Here is a 22,983-nt window from a genome sequence, read left to right as displayed (position 1 = left end):
CTCCGTTTCTAATGAAGTATTTAGACGTTGGACTTCCCTGCGCTGTTAGCAATGAAAATGAGAAATGAGAAAAAAAAAACAATGAAGCCCTTGTCGACTATTTCAATGTAGACGAGCTACTGCAAGCGACGCTACAAGGTCAAAGGTCAAATCTGTCGACTGAACAAAAATGTTGTAGGAGTGAAGACGTTTGGCTGCTCTTCTTCAGTTCTGGACAGATTCTTCTTCAGTTCTGGTCAGATTCTTTCTCAGTTCTGGTCAGATTCTTCTTCAGTTCTGGACAGATTCTTCTTCAGTTCTGGACAGATTCTTCTTCAGTTCTGGACAGATTCTTCTTCAGTTCTGGTCAGATTCTTTTTCAGTTCTGGTCAGATTCTTCTTCAGTTCTGGACAGATTCTTCTTCAGTTCTGGTCAGATTCTTTTTCAGTTTTGGTCAGATTCTTCTTCAGTTCTGGACAGATTCTTCTTCAGTTCTGGTCAGATTCTTTCTCAGTTCTGGTCAGATTCTTCTTCAGTTCTGGTCAGATTCTTCTTCAGTTCTGGTCAGATTCTTCTTCAGTTCTGATCAGATTCTTTCTCAGTTCTGGTCAGATTCTTCTTCAGATCTGGTCAGATTCTTCTTCAGTTCTGGTCAGATTCTTCTTCAGATCTGGTCAGATTCTTCTTCAGATCTGGTCAGATTCTTCTTCAGTTCTGGTCAGATTCTTCTTCAGATCTGGTCAGATTCTTCTTCAGTTCTGGTCAGATTCTTTCTCAGTTCTGGTCAGATTCTTCTTCAGTTCTGGACAGATTCTTCTTCAGTTCTGGTCAGATTCTTTTTCAGTTTTGGTCAGATTCTTCTTCAGTTCTGGACAGATTCTTCTTCAGTTCTGGTCAGATTCTTTCTCAGTTCTGGTCAGATTCTTTCTCAGTTCTGGTCAGATTCTTCTTCAGTTCTGGTCAGATTCTTCTTCAGTTCTGGTCAGATTCTTTCTCAGTTTTGGTCAAATTCTTCTTCAGTTCTGGTCAGATTCTTTTTCAGTTCTGGTCAGATTCTTCTTCAGATCTGGTCAGATTCTTCTTCAGATCTGGTCAGATTCTTCTTCAGTTCTGGTCAGATTCTTCTTCAGATCTGGTCAGATTCTTTTTCAGTTCTGGTCAGATTCTTTCTCAGTTCTGGTCAGATTCTTTCTCAGTTCTGGTCAGATTCTTCTTCAGTTCTGGTCAGATTCTTCTTCAGTTCTGGTCAGATTCTTCCTCAGTTCTGGTCAGATTCCTGCTGGACACTGCCTTATATCTGCCTGAAGGAGGCGCTAACGACACTGAAACTGCAAACAGCTTTTGTCTCCAGTTTCAACAATGGCCCACCTACTGTTGACTTTGTTTCCTTTGTTTGCTTTGGGTCGGAGCCTGGCGTCCTGAACCTCACTCTCTTCAAAACGACTGAGGGATTACACAGCTGCTAGGTCAAGTTACGGGTCAAATCTGTGAAGAGGTGACCCCGCTCTCTGCAAGAATGTTTGTATTTCAAGTTATTTTTGAGCGATAAAAGATGTAGATGTAACGAAACAACCTCAGGACACAGTCTGGGGATTAAAATGATGAATTCTATGTCAAAATTAGCAGCAAATATCTGTAAATTAGGCCTAAGAATCAGCTTTTATAAACAATGTACCAACAAACCACTGCGCTGACAATGATCTTATGGCTGAGTTTCAGTTCTGTAGTAAAGTCGTGGTTATTTACAGTCTACAGTACAAGTATATGTAAATATAAAAGAACAGCTACTTCCTTTAACAGATCTGCAGCTCTAAGCGAGTCAAAACTAATGAAAAATATGGTTAGCAAAGGAAGTTAACAAATGCGTTGACAAGTGTGAATGTGGAGAGAGAAAGGGGAAATTAAAGTCATAAAAGAAACTCCTACACTCTCCCCACAAATACTCAGAAGTGACGACAAACGGCGACGCAGTGGACCCAGAAATCAACAGAAACAGTACGTCGAGTCATTATTTTACGCTCTGGCATGTTCAATGTGTATAATCTTTGTTATTATGTTTATTTGTGTTAACATATGTCAGATCTAATTGAAACTAGCAACTTCATTCTTTCCAGTTGCTCAATATCCGGTGGAAGTTTGATTATAAAACTTTGATAAGACACGTTTTATTATAGTTGAGCTCTTGAGATTTGTTTTATTTAATGTGGGTAGATCAAGAATAAGATTATTTTAACCACAGACGTGCTCAAAGTACCTGCATTTTAACACTGCCATGGTGCACTACGTCACTTTTTTGGTGGAGTTTGACTGTCTTCTGCCTGTGAAAGCATGATTTTAGTGTTATTTGTTTTACTCTTAAACCTTGTGCTGAATACTGTGTGTCTTAAATGTTGAAGTTGAACTTGTTTGTCAGTAAATATGTGACAAATACTTGTTTTAAGACGTCAACACTCGAACCTACTACTCTTCATTTTCAGTTTGAGGCCGTATAATACATGTTTTCAGTGACTCTAAGCATCTTTGAGCGACGTTTTCTACCTTTCTGCAAACAGTTAACGTGTATATCTGTTTATGACCTCGCACGGACAGTTTGTGAAATGAGTTTTCTATAGATATCACCTTTCTCGGGCTATAACTTCTGGAAAAACTCCTTTGAAACGTAACGCATTCACTCATCTGATCAAATAAACTTCTTTCAACTCTCTCGCTTCCTTCACAACGCTACTGACCCCTGCTCCAAGTCTAATTTCTTCACGAGGAAATAAATAAACCACGAATAAACCTTAGATCATCAGGTAAATTTACAGTCCAGATCTGTGGAGAGGTGACCTTACCTGTCTCACCCCAGATTGATGTGCGTCTCTTTAAACTGAGCTCTACACATTCATCAGTCTGGAACGGCTGTTGCTCAAAGCGTTCGGGAAAAGGCGGAATGTCCGGATGAATCTTTCAGTCTGTAGATACGAAACATTTTACTAGAAATTTGAAAAAGTGCATTGTAAATAATCAGCGTAGTTCATTTGTTTTGTTTCACTGTAAAAACTTGCTCTTAATTGATTTTTATATTGGTTTGGACTGTGGGAAGCGTCACATATCGGACAGCGGGACATTTATTGTATTTTTCTGCTGATTTACTTGACAAATAAAGAATAAATAAAGAAAGAAACAGGTGGGAGCGTTACAACACAGGAGCGAGATGTCACGTTTGCGTCGACATTTTGGGGGCTTCGCGTTTAATTTCTCCGCTCTACGATATTTTCCATTGATAAAACACCTCTGAATGAATAAATGCATACAAGTTTAATGCTTTATTGTGTAATCACATCTCCATGGCGACTAATCAGAAGCAGAACAGCAGTAAAGTTCAGATAATTCATCTTTAACAGCAGGTTCTGTCATAGATTCTGTTTACTCATCTGAAATTTAAACAGTTATAGATTCTTTATGAAGTTATTTCACGTTTTATACTTCAAACATTGAGAAATAGTCGTCAATATTGGTTTTAAACTTTACTTTCAGTTTTAACGTGGCTCATTCACTGTGTGGCTTTTCCCCCTTTAACCTGCGTCTGTTTTGTGATGTGTCTTTGCTGAAATGACTCTACAAAACCCCCGGACTCTTTCTGCTCATTCATAAAAGCTTCTGATTTTGTCTGTCACGATCCAGTCTGTCCGTCCGCCGTCATTTCACCCTGTTTTGTCGATTGCGCTCCATGAAACCGTGTTGTGCAAGAGAATAAAACCACACATGCATTTGAAGAACAGGAAGTTACATATGCAGTGACTCGACTTTGCGACATTTCTCACGAATTCTCTTACCAGTAAAGGGCACGATATGGAAGCGGTCAGCTGACTCCTGAGACCAGACGGGGCTAAAGGTGAAGAAATATGTTACGTTTGTGGCTCCTGTGGCTCCTGTGGCTCCCATGGGTGCTCTCTGCGGCGGATAGGTGCGACCTCCACCACAGCACCCACAGCGGTAAGGACCTACGTCATAAAAACAATGTTAGTCAATGAGTCGAGACGTGGGGAGTGAGATTAAGTAACGTGTAAATGGTAAAACTGACAGAACTGAAGCTTCTTTTGCTGAAACTATGAATGAACACACAGGGAATATAGTTAAATAAAAGAGGAAACAAACGCAAAACTTGTGTAAGATTGTAGATTTTTAAAAACAGACACACTTTGCTTCGCTTTCTGCTTTGGATTCTTGACGTTCTTGAGCAAACTGTGGCACTTTGAGGGTTTTTAATCTTAAATATTTAGTCAATTTATGTTTTTTCTTGACAACATATTTATTTTGTTCCATATATTTGCTGTCTTTATATATATATATCTAAAATGTAGAACGTAGTTGACATAACGTACAAAAAAAACACTGAATGAGGGGGTGTGTCCAGACTTTTGATTGGTCATGTGGCTCCTGTTGGGAAGATGGAGAGGCTGAGGAGGCTGAGGAGGCTAATGCTTCTGCTGCAGGGGTGGAAGAGGCAGAGTAGAGTCGTCTTATGTCAGATATCGAAGGCTTGAGAGCAATGTTCCCTCTAATTTTTCACGAGTCTGAGCAAACACACAAACTCCCTGAGCGTCCCATGGACCAGTGTGAGCGACATCAGACGTGCGCGCCGTGGTCGTCGGACGTGCACACTGTGGTCATGCTGCATCACATCCATCCAAGTTAAATGGTTTATTAAAAGAATCAAATTACCTCATTTACATTTCTGTTATAAGACTTTTAATTAAGTGCTTTAGCCACTTATACAATGAAAATGACAAAAGTCTTGCTCCTGACCTGTGTAGTATGTTAATGCTGTTGGAAGTATAAATATTTAATTTTAACGATATGAACGTTGAAAACATGAGCTTCAACCAAACCAAGACAACTGTAAACTCCAATGTTCAAAACACACTTTTTATGATAAAGCTCTGACTTGTATTATGAGTATAATCCATTGTGTGAAGCTTTTGCTGTGACTGAGTGAGATTGTCCTACTGTGTCTGGGAGACAGTCCTGACTCTTTTTCAGTTTATGACACGATCATTTGATTTTTACAACAATAAACTAGTGACAGTCAATGACCAACACACACAGAGGAATCTGTGTCTGCAGCTGCTCTATTACTGCAGATTAGCATTAGCTAATGCTAATGATTACACATGATACACATTTGACCCACAATTAAGTCAATAGCAGAATAAACCACACTCACCGATCAGGAACAGCATCAGTCCATCAGCACATCAGGTCCTCTGCTCCTGAGTCCATCATGATCTTCACTCGGCTCCATGAACCGCTCCAGGTCCAGATGTCTCTAGTTTAACTTGTACAAACATCCACAGTGTCCTCGGTCTCGTACTTCCTTTGTTTTGTCCATTTCGTCACGTTTAAAACGCAAAACTGCTACAAAACCGTCGGATCTGTGCCCGAGGGCGGGCCGTGGGAACGTTAAAGGGTTAAACACTTAGCATCATTAGCATCATTAGCATCATTAGCATCATTAGCATCATTAGCATCATCGGTCACATCGGCTAAAACTCTGATAGGCCCATGAGGACATGAGGACATAAGGACATGAGGACGTCGGTCAATGACGTGGATAAACTGCGCAGATCCGTCTGTGAATCACATAACTGTCTGGAGCAGCTCGTCCCGGTCACACTCACTGATTTAGGCTGTGTCTCAATTCGCCCACCTGGCCTTAGAATCACCATTGGAAGGGCGGTTCGAAGGGCAGTGACGTAATTTCCGGCGCGACAAGGGCTGTCCCATTTCAACCCACCCTACTGAATGCGGCCGACAAACCTGCCCTTCCCTTTGCACCGTTTCCATGGAGATCAGACGTAACCGAAGCCTGCATCCGTGCACACTTCACGCACTTCTATATCCCGTCATGCACCGCGCCTACGCAAAAAAGGGAAGAAAATGGAGTCCACTGCGCAATATACGTTCAAATGTTCGTACTGGTTTACCTCATCTACAACAGAGCAACATGAAACTGTTAAATCTGAATAAAGATCTGTACAGTGTGTTTGATGATTAAAAAGGAGTTACATGGAATAAAGGAATGTGCAGTTATTGCTAGACAATAAGAAGACATTTTTATCATTAAAAATTATTACTGCAATAAGAATAATGTAAGAATGTTCGTTTCTATTGTAAGCGTCAAAGACCAAGAGACTGAAACGTAAAGTCAGAAGGGTTTAATGAGTTGCACACAGGTAATGTGAACAATGAAGCAACGGACTCTGAGGAAAGGACAGAAGAGAGTCCTGAGACGTGCACTAAATCTTCATGTGTTCCGGTACATTCCATAGGTCTGCGCACCTCGTGGGCACGTGTCATTTACCTTCGTGTTAGTAAATCAAGATACTAGCTTGACGTAGCGCTGCACTGCTAGAAAATACCTTATAATAATCAGATGAAAAGAACTGGCACGACATAGAAGGGAAACAGTGCCCTCTACTGTTATTAAAGTGGTGTAGCCACTGGCCAAAATACCGAACCATTAAACTGCAATATCCCACTATATGTACAACTAATCAGTGTTCTCTGGTTTATAGACTATGAATGTAAAAATTATATTGTTACCTCTGTCTCTGTTATTACGTTTTCACAAGGTATATTTTGTTTAAGTTATGAAGTAGCTACAATTGAGTAAAAAAATCACCTCGAACGTTATATTTGCCTATTGATATTCAATCTAAAAAAAATGAAACGGCTGCGAAGACGACATCTTGACTTTTTTTCTATTAAATAATAAATCATTAAAGATCGTATCGTACGCTCAAAGACAGCGGTGGAAGTGCGGTCCGTGGTGTGGGCCTGTCCCACTTCAGCAAGATGGCGGCTACACTGAGGAGGGTAGATTCTCGACCGGAACCTTCAAACTACACTTTTGAAGAGTACTTCGTAAGGACCCTTGAAGGGTGCATTTGGCGAATTGAGACACAGCCATAGATTTTCTGTGCGCAGAGACGTGTCAGCAGTGCGCCAGTGCGCATGCGCAGCTTGGAGGGAGCAGCGCTTGAGAGGTGATGGGTTGAGGCACAAGTTTAGATTTTGCTTTACTTTACTATTCTAAGTTTGTTGTTTGGTTTGTTAATCACATAAAACAAGTCTAATATCACACAAAACTCTTGCAGCTTTAATCCATGTTATAATGTTGTTTCCTCGTCAAAAACAGACCTGGAGTTGTGTTTTGTTTCATTCACATGTTTGAGTAACTCTTTATTATTAGTCTGTCACATCTCCAAAGCTCAAAACGCTCTGTTCCACCTTGTGATGTCATCAAGTGGTAGTTTTCATGTTAACAGCTCCTTTTACCTTTTGTTCAGTACAGATTGCTAATTCCAGGGCTGCTCTTACCCGAATTATTCTAATGAAGGTGAACGGAGACACATGGGCCGAAGGACCGTTCGAAGTACCCGACCGACGAAGGGTACTCCTCCGTGTAGCCTCTGTCGTGCCGAAATGGGGCAGTCGCTTACTTTTACCTTTAATTCTTTATTATTTTATTAAAGTAGAGTCAAGGTGTCGTCGCCGTTTATTTCTGTTTAGATTGAATGAAGTGAGGAATTAATCTTTCCCTTTGAATATCAATAGACAAATAGAATGTTAAAGGTGATTTATTCCCAATTGTAGGTCGTATTACACAAGTTAAGTTTCTCCCGTAGAAGAAGTGACACGTGGTGCATGATGGGATACAGCGGCGCGTGAAGTCTGCTCGGACGCACGCTTCGTTCCCGGGCGATCTCCACGGACAAACGGTTTGTCGGTGGATAAAATGGGATCTTCAAATGCAGCCGACGAAGTGCGAAACCGTCGAATTGGGACACGGTCACGGAGAAAACCCAGCACAGCACTTCCTGTTTTACCACATGATGACATCACAAGGTGGAACAGAGTGTTTTTTTTCAGTTTGAGAGAAGAACTCAGCCCAAATCTGCAGGTTTCATGTGTTAAACATGTGAGAATGAAACAAAAACACAACTCAGATCAGAAAACAGCGCAACACGGGCTCTTTAAGTGACGGCAAAACTGTTATCAAAACCCCATTGAGTAGTAGTATGAGTATAGTAGTGCAGTATCCTCTAAATATATGCAGTACAGTACTACAGTCCGCGTTTCCTGCGTCTCTAAATGTGCGATATTGAATCTGTGCGTGAATACGGCTGCCACGTCTCCAATAGTTTGCTCCAAGGCACATGTGGCTCTAGTAACGACTTAAATAATCGAACTATAAGTGTTTAGAAATGTACTACATCTGCTCAAATACTGCACTCTCCTGTACCCGCAGTATCCGCAGTGTCCGCAGTACTAAAGTCCTTGCAGTGCTACAACGACTTCACGTCCTATTTTCACTGCACCTGGAGGAACGAGCCGAAGCACCAGTCCAACCAAACGCTGAAGCTTTGGCTCAAGGCGAAAAACGCAAGGTAAAGCCCGATTAATCCATCACGTCGACGATCACGGTGAGTTTGAACTGAACGTTTTTTGCGTTTCAGGACGGGTTTGTGCGAAGAGTACCCCGCTGCTGCAGAAGGGACGAGCGAGTGTCGATATAAAACCAAAATATTCTCTTTGGGGACGACTTACACGGCCTTCTTCAACGAAACCGTCAGATTCTGCTCCAGCGGTCGTCCCACGAGTCTGGATCTGTCCACGCTGTGTACGTCTGTTATTTATTTTTGAACATTTTCAGTGAATAATATAATAATAACTCCATCGTGTGTGAGGTGTACTTCATATTTTACTGCAAATGATTGACCAGTAGTATAAGTATAAGTGTTTAAACCTCAGAAATACCCAGAAGCCAGTTAAATATTTCTCATCACATGTAAAACTTTGATTAAAATACCATCTGGTCAATACTACATACTGTATTTTCCGGACTATACGTCGCTCTGGAGTATAAGTCGCACCCCGGACAAACGATGAAAAAAATACCATTTATAGTCACATAAAGGTGCAGAACCACAGCCCAAAGCATGCTGGGATATGAAGTCTCCTGTGGGACTGATTCAGTAGAAAAAACATCTACAACTATGGATCTTGCTGCTCTAATTACAGCTAATCACTTTCATTTACTTGGTTTTTTTTGTTTGTTTTTTTGTCATTGTGCCATTTTTTAATAATTGAAAGTAAATATATGAATATGGGCGGGGACAGGGGTTTGGTGAAAGCAGAAATTGTCTGAGCACTCGAGCCTCATAAACAGGACATTAACGTATTTTCTGGACAATAAGTCGCTGTTTTTTTTCATAGTTTGACCGGGGAATGAGTTATCCTTCGGAGCAACTTGTACTCCAGAGTGACTTATACTCTGGAGTGACTTATACTCCGGAGTGACTTATACTCTGGAGTGACTTATACTCCAGAGTGACTTATACTCCGGAGTGACTTATACTCCAGAGTGACTTATACTCCGGAGTGACTTATACTTCGGTGCAACTTATACTTCGTAGCGACTTATACTTCGTAGCGACTTATACTCCGGAGCGACTTATACTTTGGAGTGACTCATACTTTGGAGTGACTTATACTTTGGAGTGACTTATACTTTGGAGCGACTTATACTTTGGAGCGACTTATACTTTTGAGCGACTTATACTTTGGAGCGACTTATACTTTTGAGCGACTTATACTTTGGAGCGACTTATACTTTGGAGTGACTTATACTCCGGAGCGACTTATACTTTGGAGTGACTTATACTTTGGAGTGACTTATACTTTGGAGTGACTTATCCTCCGTAAAATACAGTAGTTTCTATATTTCTGAACATAGTGCACATACATAACTGTCCTTTTATGTTCCAGTACGAGCGCGAGCACCAGTGAACCTCACCACCTCCAGCTCACACAGCGGTGACCTGATCACATGGTCCAGCCCCTACCCACAATCCTCTGCTCTCAACAACAACATCACCTACGAACTCAGCTACAGAGCAGACGGACACGACTGGACGGTACGATTTTAACAGCGGGGACGTCTCCAGAGGGAATAATCCAGTATAATCTGTGTTGTTTTTACAGTCGGAGAAGCTACGGGACAATCAGAAGAAACTGGACAAGAAGGAGTTAAGTCCAGGGCACAGACACGAGGCCCGAGTGAGGTCCCGGGTCAGACTGGGCCAATGGAGCCACTGGAGCCCCACAGTGTCCTGGTACACGCAGCCAGGTGAGACACAACACGGGTGAGACGCTAGCTGTAAATAAAGGTACACTGTGTAACTTTTCTGGTTTAGTTCTGCATCTGTCGGGACCATGTACGAATGAATTTATCAAGATGCTCAGTACGAGATTAGCAGCTGCGTCCTGACAGCGCACATCGTTTACACTGACGTCGCTCTGCTAACACTACAGAGATCCACCGCCCGCTCGTCTCCATGGAGATCTTATTCCTTTGTTTATAATGCTCCACACTATGGCATTAAACGTATCAGTCTTGCACGTACAGCGCACAAACGCAGAGGGTTTTTTGCAGGTTTTTGCTGTAACTTGGTGATGTCGTCTGCCCGTCTCCATGGAAACGCACGTCTTTTATGATGTGTTTTTAATTTAAGTTTATCCTTTTATACGTTTTATAAACAGATAACATGTATGGAATTATGTAGAGAAGAAGAAAAAAAGTGAATGAACTTCAAGTAGCCGCCATTTTCCACAAAAAAATAAAAGAATAAAATAAAAAAATATCTAAATAAAAACAAAATGCAAATCAGCGTTCAAATCAAAAGGTTCCTATTTTACTTTCTTTTTTTTTCTTTTTTTTACCTAATTCAAGTTTGGAAAAAATACAAAAAATGCAAATCAGCATTCAAATCAAAAGCTGCCTATTTTATTTATTTATTTTTTTTTTTTTTAATATAATTCAAGTTTGGAGTTTTTGTTTCATTTGTTTTTTGTTAGATTCCACACGTGTCATTCATAGCGTTGATGCTTTAATAATAAATAATCTTGTAAATAAAGAAGAAAAATAAATGAAAAACTGTGTTCATGTGATGTAGAGATTCATGACGCACTGTGGAACATTCCAGGTGAAGCAATGACATCTCCATGGAGACGAGCAGGTGCTGGACCCTCCACTAGAAAAGTTACACAGTTCATGTTTTTTTTTTTTTTTTTATATAAACTTTATTTTTATAAGTATTTTTAAAACAAAGAAAAGCAGCAGACCACAAACAACACAGAGCATCTAGAGCAGAGGTGTCCAAACTACGGTCCTGGGGCCAAAAGCGGCCCTCAAACCATTTTAATTGGTCCTCAGACCTTCTGCTGAACTGGCCCAATTGAACGTACAGGTGTTTTTTCAGCAATTTAAGTATTTCTACCACTATAACCTCAATAAAATCACATTTCGTTGTGAAACAGACCAAAAATTAATGTTCAAAAGCGGCGGCATCAAAAGTAAAAATCTAAATATTGACCACCGTTTTGTGGCCCTCGGTAAAAAAAAGTTCAGACACTCATGATCTAGGGAGAGTTACAGAAATAATACAAAGTAGAGAACGCATTTTTTTAATATAATAAAACCATTTATCACAATATATTTTACATCTGTGAGTAAAAAGTCTCAGTGAAAAGGTCAGTCTCTCCATAGATCTCATTATTTTATTAAGATATTTGTCAGATCTCTGCGTCCCACTTCAATAAAAATGTCCCCCATGTCGAGCCAGGTCCGAAAATACAGTGGATTACTTCGCTTATATCACTGATGACCAGTAGGGGGCGATCTTCACACAGCCCCAAAACATATGAAAATGATATACATAGTTCTGTTTTGTTAAATTTGGTTTTACATTTGGAATCGGCTCAAATCGAATGACATAATGTGGTTTAAATACTGAATAAATCCTGTCGCCACGAGGAAATATTCAGTTTTTCTCATTATTTGCTAAATCTGCTGCAGAGCGACCACAGAAATTTGGTTTAAAATGATTTGTTAGTGGAATTAAACCGGCGAAAGTGGCTCGTCCAACCAAATCTAATGGATGTAATGACTGTCAAACCCTGGTCGTATTAAGTAATCCAATTTATGTGTTAACGACGGTGACGACTCAAACGAAGAGCGGAGCCGTGACCTTTGAACTCGACTCATCTGCTTCACGTCCCGGTCATTTGAGTCGTTGTTTCTGTGGTTTTTTTTACGATGACACGAGCAGAGCGAGGCACAGCTGGTCCAAACTCTGCACTGTCACTTTAAAAACGCTAAAACGCCGCCTTTTGTGTGAATGGACCTGATTATGCTTCATAATTATGTAAAGTGGGAGCGCGACATTCACCCTCTGCTCTGCTGCGGCGCAAAAGTTCAACAACCGTCACCATTAAAAGCATCTACATAAAACAAATGTTAAACTCACAAACAATCACATGAATATGCAAATGATGACACAATGCACTGGGACGGACAATGATGGAAAAGCATAAAATAAAATCATATCAAAGAATATAAAATAATATAACATAAAATAAAATCATATAAAATCCTATCAAAGAATATAAAATAATATAATATAACATAAAATAAAGCAAAATAAAATAACATGAAGTAATATAAAATAAAATAAAGAAAAAATAATATAAAATAAAATAATGTAAAATAATATAAAATAAAGTAAAGTAAAATAATATAAAATAAAATAAAGTAAAATAATGTAAAATAAAATAACATTAAGTAATATAAAATAAAGTAAATTAATATAATATAAAATAAAATAAAGTAAAATAAAACAAAATAAAATAATATAAAATAAAGTAAATGAATATCAAATAAAATAAAGTAAAATAAAACAAAATAAAATAATATAAAATAAAATAAAGTAAATGAATATCAAATAAAATAAAGTAAAATAAAACAAAATAAAATAATATAAAATAAAATAAAGTACATGAATATCAAATAAAATAAAATAAAGTGAAATAATATCAAATAAAATAAAATAGAGCACAGTTTGACTTACATTCACAAATGCATGTACACTGTGGTCAGTTGTGTTCATAGACAGTAGTTTATCCGGTCGTATTTGATGCCACTGACCTTCTGTGTGTTTGGCTCAGATGCAGAGACAGCGCCCCCTGTGGACTGTGTGCTGTGGGGGGAGCAGAAGGTGCAGTGCAGATGGGAGCAGAGCATTGAGCTCGTCCACTTGATTAGCTACCAGCTGGTGTGTCGTCACAACCACACGTGAGTCTCAGTATACATGAAGTACTACTACAGCAGGGACGCAGTACACACGAATACTGAGTCCTTATGTTCACATGAAGTACTACTACAGCAGGGACGCAGTACACACGAATACTGAGTCCTTATGTTCACATGAAGTACTACTACAGCAGAGACGCAGTACACATGAATACTGAGCACTGTTATACTCACATGAAGTACTACTACAGCAGAGACGCAGTACACATGAATACTGAGCACTGTTATACTCACATGAAGTACTACTACAGCAGAGACGCAGTACACATGAATACTGAGCCCTGTTATGTTCATATGAAGTACTACTACAGCAGAGACGCAGTACACATGAATACTGAGCCCTGTTATGTTCACATGAAGTACTACTACAGCAGAGACGCAGTACACACAAATACTGAGTCCTGTTATGTTGGTTAAGTTCAGGACAGGGTCTAGTTTAGTCTGGTCTGCATTTTGTATTGTTTTAGGTTCTGGTATAGTCATTATTTTTTACTGTTTTAGTCCTGGTTCAGTTCTGGTTCAGTCCTGGTTTAGTCCTGGTTTAGTTCTGGCTTAGTCCTGGTTCAGTCCTGGTTTAGTCCTGGTTTAGTCCTGGCTTAGTCCTGGTTCAGTTCTGGTTTAGTCCTATTTTAGTCCTGGTTCACTCCTGGTTTAGTCCTGATTTAGTCCTGGTTTAGACCTGGTTCAGTCCTGGTTTAGACCTGGCTTAGTCCTGGCTTAGTCTTGGTTCAGTCCTGGTTTAGTCCTGGTTCAGTCCTGGTTCAGTCCTGGTTCAGTCCTGGTTCAGTCCTGGTTTAGTCCTGATTTAGTCCTAGTTTAGACCTGGCTTAGTCCTGGTTCAGTCCTGGTTTAGTCCTGGTTCAGTCCTGGTTTAGTCCTGGTTTAGTCCTGGTTTAGAACTGGTTTAGTCCTGGTTTAGACCTGGCTTAGTCCTGGTTCAGTCCTGTTTTAGTCCTGGTTTAGACCTGGCTTAGTCTTGGTTCAGTCCTGGTTCAGTCCTGTTTTCATCCTGTTTTAGCCCTGTTTTAGTCCTGGTTCAGTCCTGGTTCACTCCTGGTTTAGTCCTGTCTTAGTCCTGGTTCAGTCCTGGTTCAGTCCTGGTTCAGTCCTGGCTTAGTCCTGGTTTAGTCCTGGTTTAGACCTGGTTCAGTCCTGGTTCAGTCCTGGTTTAGTCCTGGTTCAGTCCTGGTTTAGTCCTGGCTTAGTCCTGGTTTAGTCCTGGTTCAGTCCTGGTTCAGTCCTGGTTCAGTCCTGGTTTAGTCCTGGTTCAGTCCTGGTTCAGTCCTGGTCTAGTCCTGGTTTAGTCCTGGTCTAGTCCCTGTTTCGTTGCCTATAATCTCTCTGTTTTTGTCCAGTCTGGAGAAGTGGACCGACTGCTGTGAGGAGTCGACGTCCAGCCTGAAGCACCAGGTGGACACGGTCAGATTCAGCTGCTCCCTGCGCCTCCCTCAGCCCCTCACATCCTCCCTGCAGGTGGCGCTAGTCCCAACACGTAGCAGCAAGACTTTCAAATCCACCAAAAACAGTAAGACCCTCCAGAATCCATCCAAAAACCACATTCACAGTCCAAAATCAATAAATATATGATCAATTATTACATATCCATCTATTTTTACTGTTGCTTTTTGCTTTTTATTGTTACTTTTTACTATTTTTACTGTTTTACTGCCCTTTAAATCTAAATTTCAATGATAAACACACATCCTCCAGATCATTGGGCAGCTGCACTGACTCACACTGTGGCTCTGTGGCGCCATCCTGTGATAAAATGGCGCTATTACAGCTCTCTACTATTATTATTATTATTATTATTATTATTATTATTATTATTATTATTATTATTATTATTATTATTGCTATTATTATTATTATTATTATTTTTTATTATTATTATTATTATTTTTTTATGTATTTATTTTTATTATTGTTATTATTATTGCTATTATTATTATTATTATTGTTATTATTATTGTTATTATTATTATTATTATTATTATTGCTATTATTATTATTATTATTGTTATTATTATTATTATTATTATTATTATTATTATTATTATTGTTGTTGTTATTATTGTTATTGTTGTTTGCAGTCCGTCCTCCCCCCCCAACGGACGTGAAAATGACAGAGAAGGGAAACAACTGGATCGTGGACTGGACTCCTCCAAAAATGAGTTTTAAAGACCTGGACCATGAGCTTTGCTACTTCAGCCTGGAGAAAGAAGGTCTGGAGCAGAAGTGCAGCGACTCCCCACAGCGCAACCACATTTCAGAGGTAAGACTCAAGGATATTGATGATATTTTACGTTTTTTCTAAATCTTACAGCATTTAAAGGGGCTGTTTTATTTTTAATTGACTTTTTTGAGTTTTTAGATTTAAAAAAATATATATATATTATTCATATTTGCTATTGCATTTTAACATTTTACAGCCGTCTCACCCTCTCACCCACATGGGCACCGGGTAAACACAGGAACAGACAAAAAGTATAAATAAATACACACATACATCCTATATATGCACACATACACACATATACATACATAAACAATTCATAAAGAAAAATACATATAAATAATAATAAGTGGTAATATTAATAAATAAAAATGACAGCAGTAAAAAGAAAAGAAAATGGCAGGAGTAAAATAAATAAATGAATAAAATAAATAAATAAATAATAATATTTTCCTCTTTTCTCTGACTCTCTGTTGTTCCCTCTCTCCTCTGTTCACTCATGACTCTATATTAGAGCGAGTCACACTCCAGATCTGATGTTATTTATTCACTTTACTTCCATTATAAACTTCTGTTATTGTCATTTTCATAATTAATTGTTATCAGTTTATATTATATATTTTATTATAGAAGTAACCGTTATGTTCTTCACAATTGTTACTTTATTAACACTTTGATTTCTGGTCTGGAGTTTGATTTACCGCATTTGAAAGGTCAGATTTTGAAGTTTTATTAATAATACCTGAAGTTGTGTGTTTTTGTGTGTTTTGTGTGCTGTTGTGTGCTGTTGTGTGTTGTTTTAATGATTCATAACATTTAGATATTAGATTCCAAACTCATGAACGAGTCCCACTTCATGACGTCATCTCGTGGTGATCAGACGTGCTCCTCTGGGATTTTAATGTCCAAATGCTTCAACTGATCATTTCTGAAGTTGTCTCTGTTTTATTGAGACATTTCGTGCATTTATTATTTTATTTTTTTTTTGGCTCTTAAACACACTTTCAGTAACTTTCAGATAACTATTTCAGATTTTCTAACTTAAAATAATATCTGCTTTTGGAAAATGTACTTTATATACGTGTTTGACCACAGAACAAGTCCAGTGATGGTTTAGTCTTAAAAAACACATAGTACAAGCCTGGATTTTTACCTGTGACGCAACTATCCCAGTAAAATGCAAACAGAGCGTTTTTGAATAATTTGAAAGATTGAATTAAACAAAATACAACTCCAGGTATGTTTCTGATGAGGAGACAAAATAAGCTAATTTACTTATAAGTCGTTTTCTTTCTTTTCTTTAATTATTTTTGTTGTTGGGTCATTTTATTTTCTGAAATATGTGTAAAACTATTGGATGCAGCCGTATAAGGACTTACTTATCCTTTTTTTTACCCTATTTATTTATATTAAGTCTATTAAACGTGTTGTTCTTCTAAACTGTTATCATGTGGATTTACTTCTGACAGGACTTGGGGATTTTGCACATACCTCAGGGCTCGTCCTCCGGCACCATCCTGGGCCGGTCCGTGCGCCCGTCCCACAGATACAGGGTCAAAGTTCGCACCCACGTTCTGCGTCCGTACGAGGGGATGCCATCGGACTGGTCTGCTCCCGTCGACTGGACGTCACACGCAGGTAACCACAAAAAAAACCCAAAAAACATGTATTTATTTATCTTTATTTGTACAGAGAAAGACACTCAGACTCTATTTTTCTGGAGCGAACTGGTCAAATACAGAAAATGTAAAGAGAAAAACAAAAAAAAGAGGTGCAGGGGCAAAAAAGTATTTATTCAGCCTCCAATTATGTTTGTTCTCCCCTTAAAAAGATGAGAGAGACCTTTAACTTTCATCATAGGTACACGGGGGGAGGTAAATTAAATATCGGTAAATTCCTCGGTAAAATAAATATTTGGTCACCTACAAACAAGCAAGAAGTCTGGCTCTCACAGATCTGTAACTTCTTCTTTAAGAGGCTCCTCTGTCTGTTTTCTGAGGAGAAAGAAAAATGCTGAGTAACATCCAAAGAACAGCATACCTACTGTGAATCATGAGGGTGGAAACATCATGCTCTGGGGCTGTTTTTCTGCAAAGGGACCAGGACGACTGATCCGTGTAAAAGAAAGAATGAACGGGGCCATGTTTTGTGAGATTTTGAGTGAAAACCTCCTTCCATCAGTGAGGGCGTTGAAGATGAAACGTGGCTGGGTCTTTCAGCCTGACAAAGATCAAAAACAAGAAGAAGCATTTCAAGGTCCTGGAGTGGCCTAGTCAGTCTCCAGATGTCAACCGCGTAGAAAATCTTTGGAGGGAGTTGAAAGTCCATGTCTAGTCACTGCTCTAGAGGAAATCTGCAGGAGGAATGGGCCAAACTACAGCAACAGTGTGAAAACATGTGGAGACTTAAGGAAACTTTTGTTATTGACCAAATACTTATTTTACACCATAATTTCCAATAAATTCTTGTGATTTCCTGGATTCTTTCCCCTCATTCTGTCTCTCATAGTTGAATTGAACCTATGATGAAAATTACAGGCCTCTCTCGTCTTTTTCAGTGGAAGAACTTGCACAATTGTATATTCCATTTTTAGTAAAACAAAACAGTTAAATCCCGTTTTCCTTCGTCCCATGTCAGCTCTGGTCCTTAGACTTCACCGTGACGTGATCTCGTGTTAATGTTCGCAGGTGATGTGACTTTTAATGTGAGTTTTTTTATGCTAACTTCATGTTTTTTGTTATGTTTTGCAGCGGTTTGGCCCGTTTCCTACTGGATTTACATTTTCGTGGCTGTGCTCGTGACCAAAGTCTTCCTCGTGCTCTTCATCGTTCCTGCCTGTCGACGGTAAATATTTTAACCGTAGCGTAATCGATCATTTTAAATTGAGCCGAACTGTTTGTAAATACACAGCGACGACGCCTTTTTGAGAACTTAACGTCTTAACATCATGAAATAAATAAAATGCGTTTAAATCCTTTGACAAAACAGATTAGCACGTCTCCAACGCAAAAATGCTAACGAACTACAGCTTTTTGTTCAGTTAATCAAACCGCTCAAACTTACTTTAACCAGAAAACTGACTCTGAAATAGTGTTGGGAAATTAAAAAGTATAAAACATGTTTGCTTGGGATGTTCCAAAGTGTGGCATTAAAGCATCTATTTGGCATTTGTCCTGTCGCTATTGCAAAAAAACAACAAAAAAACGTCTTGAAAAACATGAATTACTTACTTACTTAGGCTCCTCCTCACAGATCTGACCTGTAACTTGACCACCTGGCCATACAAAGCAATAAATCTCTATGGAAACAAGCAGATAGCAAGCCCTCCATCAGAAAAGTTGCGTAGCGTGGCTTTAATTACTGCATAAGTGAGGCATTTCTTTGAACCGTGTGTTTTGTTTTTGTAGGAAAGCCGTTCTTTGGGTGGAGTCAGTTCCTTCTCCGAGTAAAAGCAAAGTGATTTTGGACATTCAGGTGAGACGAGGAGACGCCCGGGGAATGTGCAGACTGTAGGAAAAGAAAAATGTAAATCTTTCAGCTGGAAAAAACGTGATTTGAGTGTCCAGTTACTGCGCATCACATCTGTACAAACGCTCAGATCCGTCGATTATCAGGCTGTAAAAACGCTCGATAAAGAAACCCTTCGTTATCATCGCAAACTCAAGGCCCGTGGGCAAAATGTGGCCCTCCGCGTCATTTTATGTGGCCTTCAACAGGGTAAATTAAAGGTACGACGGTCTTAAAATGTCGTTTTATCAGGAGATACGCAGTTACACAGACATATTTTTACATCTAGGCAAACACATGTGTAATATTTGTAATTTGAATAAGTAATAAATACAGAAACAGTTAATTAAAAAGTTAAAAAAGTACTAAGATTTATTTTACATCTGGCTCTTTGAGAGAAGCCATTTTGCTGATGTAGCCCTTGGTGAAAATGTGTTTGACGCCTCTGTCCTAAGTAAATGTAAAATGTTTAGTTACGACAATTTTATTTTGTTTTTAAATCAAAGAAACTTATTCAAAATGATTAATAATCCAGCTCCACAAACAGATCCTCAGCCTTTTCTTTTCAAACCATCACAGAATCAGCTCCAGACTCTGAAATTATCTGTAGATTTAAATAATTTGACTAGAAATTTGAAAAGGTCATTTTTAGATCACGTGTCAAACTCAGAATCAAAAGACTTTTATTGACATTGTCCATGAACACGACTCACAAACTAGAAACTTAAAACATAAAACACTGAATAAAAATAATATTAAAACGTACAAATATGGCTGTTACAATAAAAAATATACACAACAACATCAGAACAAAACAACAGTGCAAACGTGACATATTAAAGTGTATTAAGATTTTCTAAAGCATCAACTCAAGGCCCACGAGCCAAAAGTGGCCCGCCGGGTCATTTCCTGTGGCCCAAAACCAGGTAAATTAAAAAGTCTGACTGTGTTAAAATGTCAGTTTATCTGGAGATACACAGTTATACAGTTATATTTTTACATCTATGGAAATACATGTGTAATATTTGTAAATTGAATAAGGAATAAATGCAGAAAGTTTATGAACAAGTTAAAAAAAATAGTTGGATTTGTTTTACATTACATCTGGCCCTTTGGGAGTGACCATTTTCCTGATGTGGCCCTCTGTTTTAGATAATCAAACGTGTCCACATCAGTTTAGTTCATTTGTTTTGTTCTGTTTCACTGTAGAAACCTGCACAGAATTGATTTTACTGGACATTTATTGTATTTTCCTGCTAATTTCACTGATGAACTGTTAGTTTTATGATGTAATTTTACTGAAATGTGTGTTTAATGTGTGTTCACCTGCTCAAATCTGGTACAAATCATTTTTTATTTTGTAAGATTAATGAATTCACGCACAGTCCCTGACAAATAAAGTATAAAGAAATTGTTACGCTGTGATTACGTAAACTTTTCCATGTTTTGCAGACGGTAATTAACCATAAAGTGAAGCTGTACGAGAGCCACCACAGTAAAGCTCTGGACATGGACAGCGTGTCGACCTGGTACGTCCCACGCCTCAATCTGACCACATGTTTTTGAAATATGTCCAACTTATGAAGCCTCACTCCGTCCTCCAGCTCGTCCTATGTGTCCTTTAGGTCCAACAAGAACCCTGACCCCCCGCAGGCCGAGCAGACGCAGTGGGCGGAGGAGGACGAAGACACGGAGGAGGAGGAGGAGGAGGAGGAGGAGGAGGCGGTGGATGAGGGCGTCTGGAGCTGTGAGAACATCCCTGTGTCTCCTCTGTCCAAGGGTTCCATGACCTTCACTGGACCGTACATCCTCTGCCAGGTCCGAGCCGCAGATAAAACACTGCACATTTCACACTTTGTCCGTTTCATTCTGATTTTATTCACTCTAACGGGTTTGATGAAGGTTTTTTTTTTATTTTTGCGTCTGAACGATGCGTCGCTCGCGTGGAAATATTGTCTAAAAAATTATCCTGAGCCTGTATTACGCAATTTTACTGTGTTTTATTTACGTTTTAATGCCGTTTCCTCGTCGCAAACAGACCTGGAGTTGAGTTCTTCTCTCAAACGCTCCGTTCCACCTTGTGATGTCATCGTGTGGTAATACAGGAAGTGCCCCGCTGTGTTTTTAAACTCCACGCACCTTCATTTCTAGAATCATTCAGATCATTTCAGTCTTGGATTTGTCAGTCTCTCTTCTAAACTAAAGGTAAAAGGAGCTGTTTGACATGAAAACTACCACTTCATGACATCACAAGGTGGAACGGAGCGTTTTGAGCTTTGGATGTGCAACAGACTAATAATAAAACCATAACGATACTTTGGCTTTAAGTATCTGCCAATGCCTGATATCAAACGAAACAAGGGCAGAGCTGAAAATATTGTTTATTTCCTTTAAACACAAACAAAATGAGGTTAAAAAAAAGATCCAAAATGTGAACAGCTTTGAAAAATACAAGTTTAATACTGTTTTATGAGACGTTTTAGGGCAACGCTGGCCTTTAAATCGTCTTCAATCCATCCATTTTCTTCCGTTTATCCGGGGCCGGGTTGCAGAGGTAGAAGTCCAAGCAGGGACCCCTAGATTTCCTTCACCCCAGACACTTCCTTCAGCTCTGACAGATATAGTCTCTCCAGCGTGTCCTGGGTCTCCCTCACGGTCTCCTCCTGTTGGGACATGTCCAGGACACCTCCCCAGAGACACGTCCAGGAACATTGGCCAGTGAATCATCTTTTTACACTAATTTATAAAACAAAATGGCACCAAAAGATCAATATCAGTATCAATATCAGTATCAGTATCAGATCAGTGCTTCCCTAAATAAACTGTACAAAATGCAAATCCCAACCTAAAACTTTAGTTCTCAAAGTTGACCTGGTCTTTCTTGTGTCACAGTCGGTCAAACCAAATCCAGAGGAGCACATCCCGGACCAGACTGAACTGTCCTGTCCAGACGTGGGACGTCCTGCCGCAGTGAGGACCGTCTCATTAGAGGAGGGGTACGTGCGTCTGCCCAGTCACACTCTGCACAGGTCTGTACAGGATCTACTGTCTCAAACCCGCGACATCGAGGAGCGAAGCATCTACAGCACAGAGGAGACCCAGCTCTGTCTGAGCGGAGACTCTAAGACTCTGTGGCCACAGGGGGGCGCCATCCAGGGCTCAGGATACTGCCAGCTGCCCCCAGACTTCACATGTGCTCAGCCACAGATCATAGTGTGATCAGAGACGGCTGCACAGACTCAGGGAAGGAGAAAACAGACTGTTACCATGGCAATCAGCAATTTAAGACACATGTTTTTATTCTTTTGGCTGGTCAAAAGTCTTTAAATGTTGCTGACTCTGACGGAGCTGTGCCAGCTGCCCGGGGTCATGTGCTCATGTTTGCACTCAGGTGTCCGACTTAGGACCATGTTGTCAATGTTGGAGCCTACGTGTTTAATGTAAATGTGACGAATATCTGGTGCATGATGGAGACGTTCACCAGGTTAAATATACGACTGTTTAACTTAGTGTTTTAAACTTAGAGTTTTAAACTTACAGAGTTTTGGTTTGTGCTTAATTTGTTTAATAAATAAATAAATAAATATATTTTTGACTTTTGAAATGATCTCTCATCTTTTCTACCTTTATTTCGTATGAATTCAGTGACTGTCTTCATCAGCTTTGTGTTTTTTGATAAAGCTGCACTCTGTAACTTCCACCTGCTGGTTTCCATGGAGACTGTTGCTTTGGATGTGATGTAGCACAGTGCGGCATTAAACTTGTGAGTCTTACACATGTTCAACCACAGGATTTTTAATTTAAGAACTTTGAAAAACACGTCACCTTCGTCTGAGCCTCTTCACTGTCTCCATGGAGATGAACAGGGTCAATGCCACACTGTGGAACATTACTGACACAGCAAAACATATTCACAGAGATGAGAAGGTAGTGCACTATTCAACAGAAAAGTTACATGGTGCATCTTTAAACCTTACGGAGCTTGTCTTAAAGGAACTGGGCAACACATTTAGAAGGAAAAACAGAAAAATAATTAATTGAAGTTAAAGTTAAGCCCTAGTT

The 22,983-nt window shown here is 39.4% G+C and overlaps 1 protein-coding gene across 1 annotated transcript; it reads left to right on the top strand.

The window, feature by feature from the left end:
• The first annotated feature begins 1,826 nt into the window (after positions 1–1,826).
• On the top strand, positions 1,827–22,522 carry csf2rb (colony stimulating factor 2 receptor subunit beta). The gene is made up of 15 exons (XM_033970819.2): positions 1,827–1,975; positions 3,802–3,958; positions 8,277–8,415; positions 8,485–8,648; positions 9,797–9,945; positions 10,013–10,157; positions 13,034–13,160; positions 14,534–14,703; positions 15,272–15,453; positions 16,884–17,052; positions 18,165–18,258; positions 18,822–18,888; positions 20,374–20,450; positions 20,526–20,739; positions 21,814–22,522. The coding sequence occupies exons 2-15, from the start codon at positions 3,868–3,870 to the stop codon at positions 22,138–22,140; spliced, it is 2,115 nt and encodes a 704-aa protein (XP_033826710.2). The 5' UTR covers positions 1,827–1,975; positions 3,802–3,867; the 3' UTR covers positions 22,141–22,522.
• The last annotated feature ends 461 nt before the right edge of the window (positions 22,523–22,983 follow it).

The sequence above is a fragment of the Periophthalmus magnuspinnatus genome, chromosome 8, assembly GCF_009829125.3.
Source record: "Periophthalmus magnuspinnatus isolate fPerMag1 chromosome 8, fPerMag1.2.pri, whole genome shotgun sequence".
NCBI classification, from domain to species: Eukaryota; Metazoa; Chordata; class Actinopteri; order Gobiiformes; family Gobiidae; genus Periophthalmus; species Periophthalmus magnuspinnatus.
Note: the sequence above shows the minus strand (reverse complement) of the source record. Positions and strands in the feature narration are given on the sequence as shown.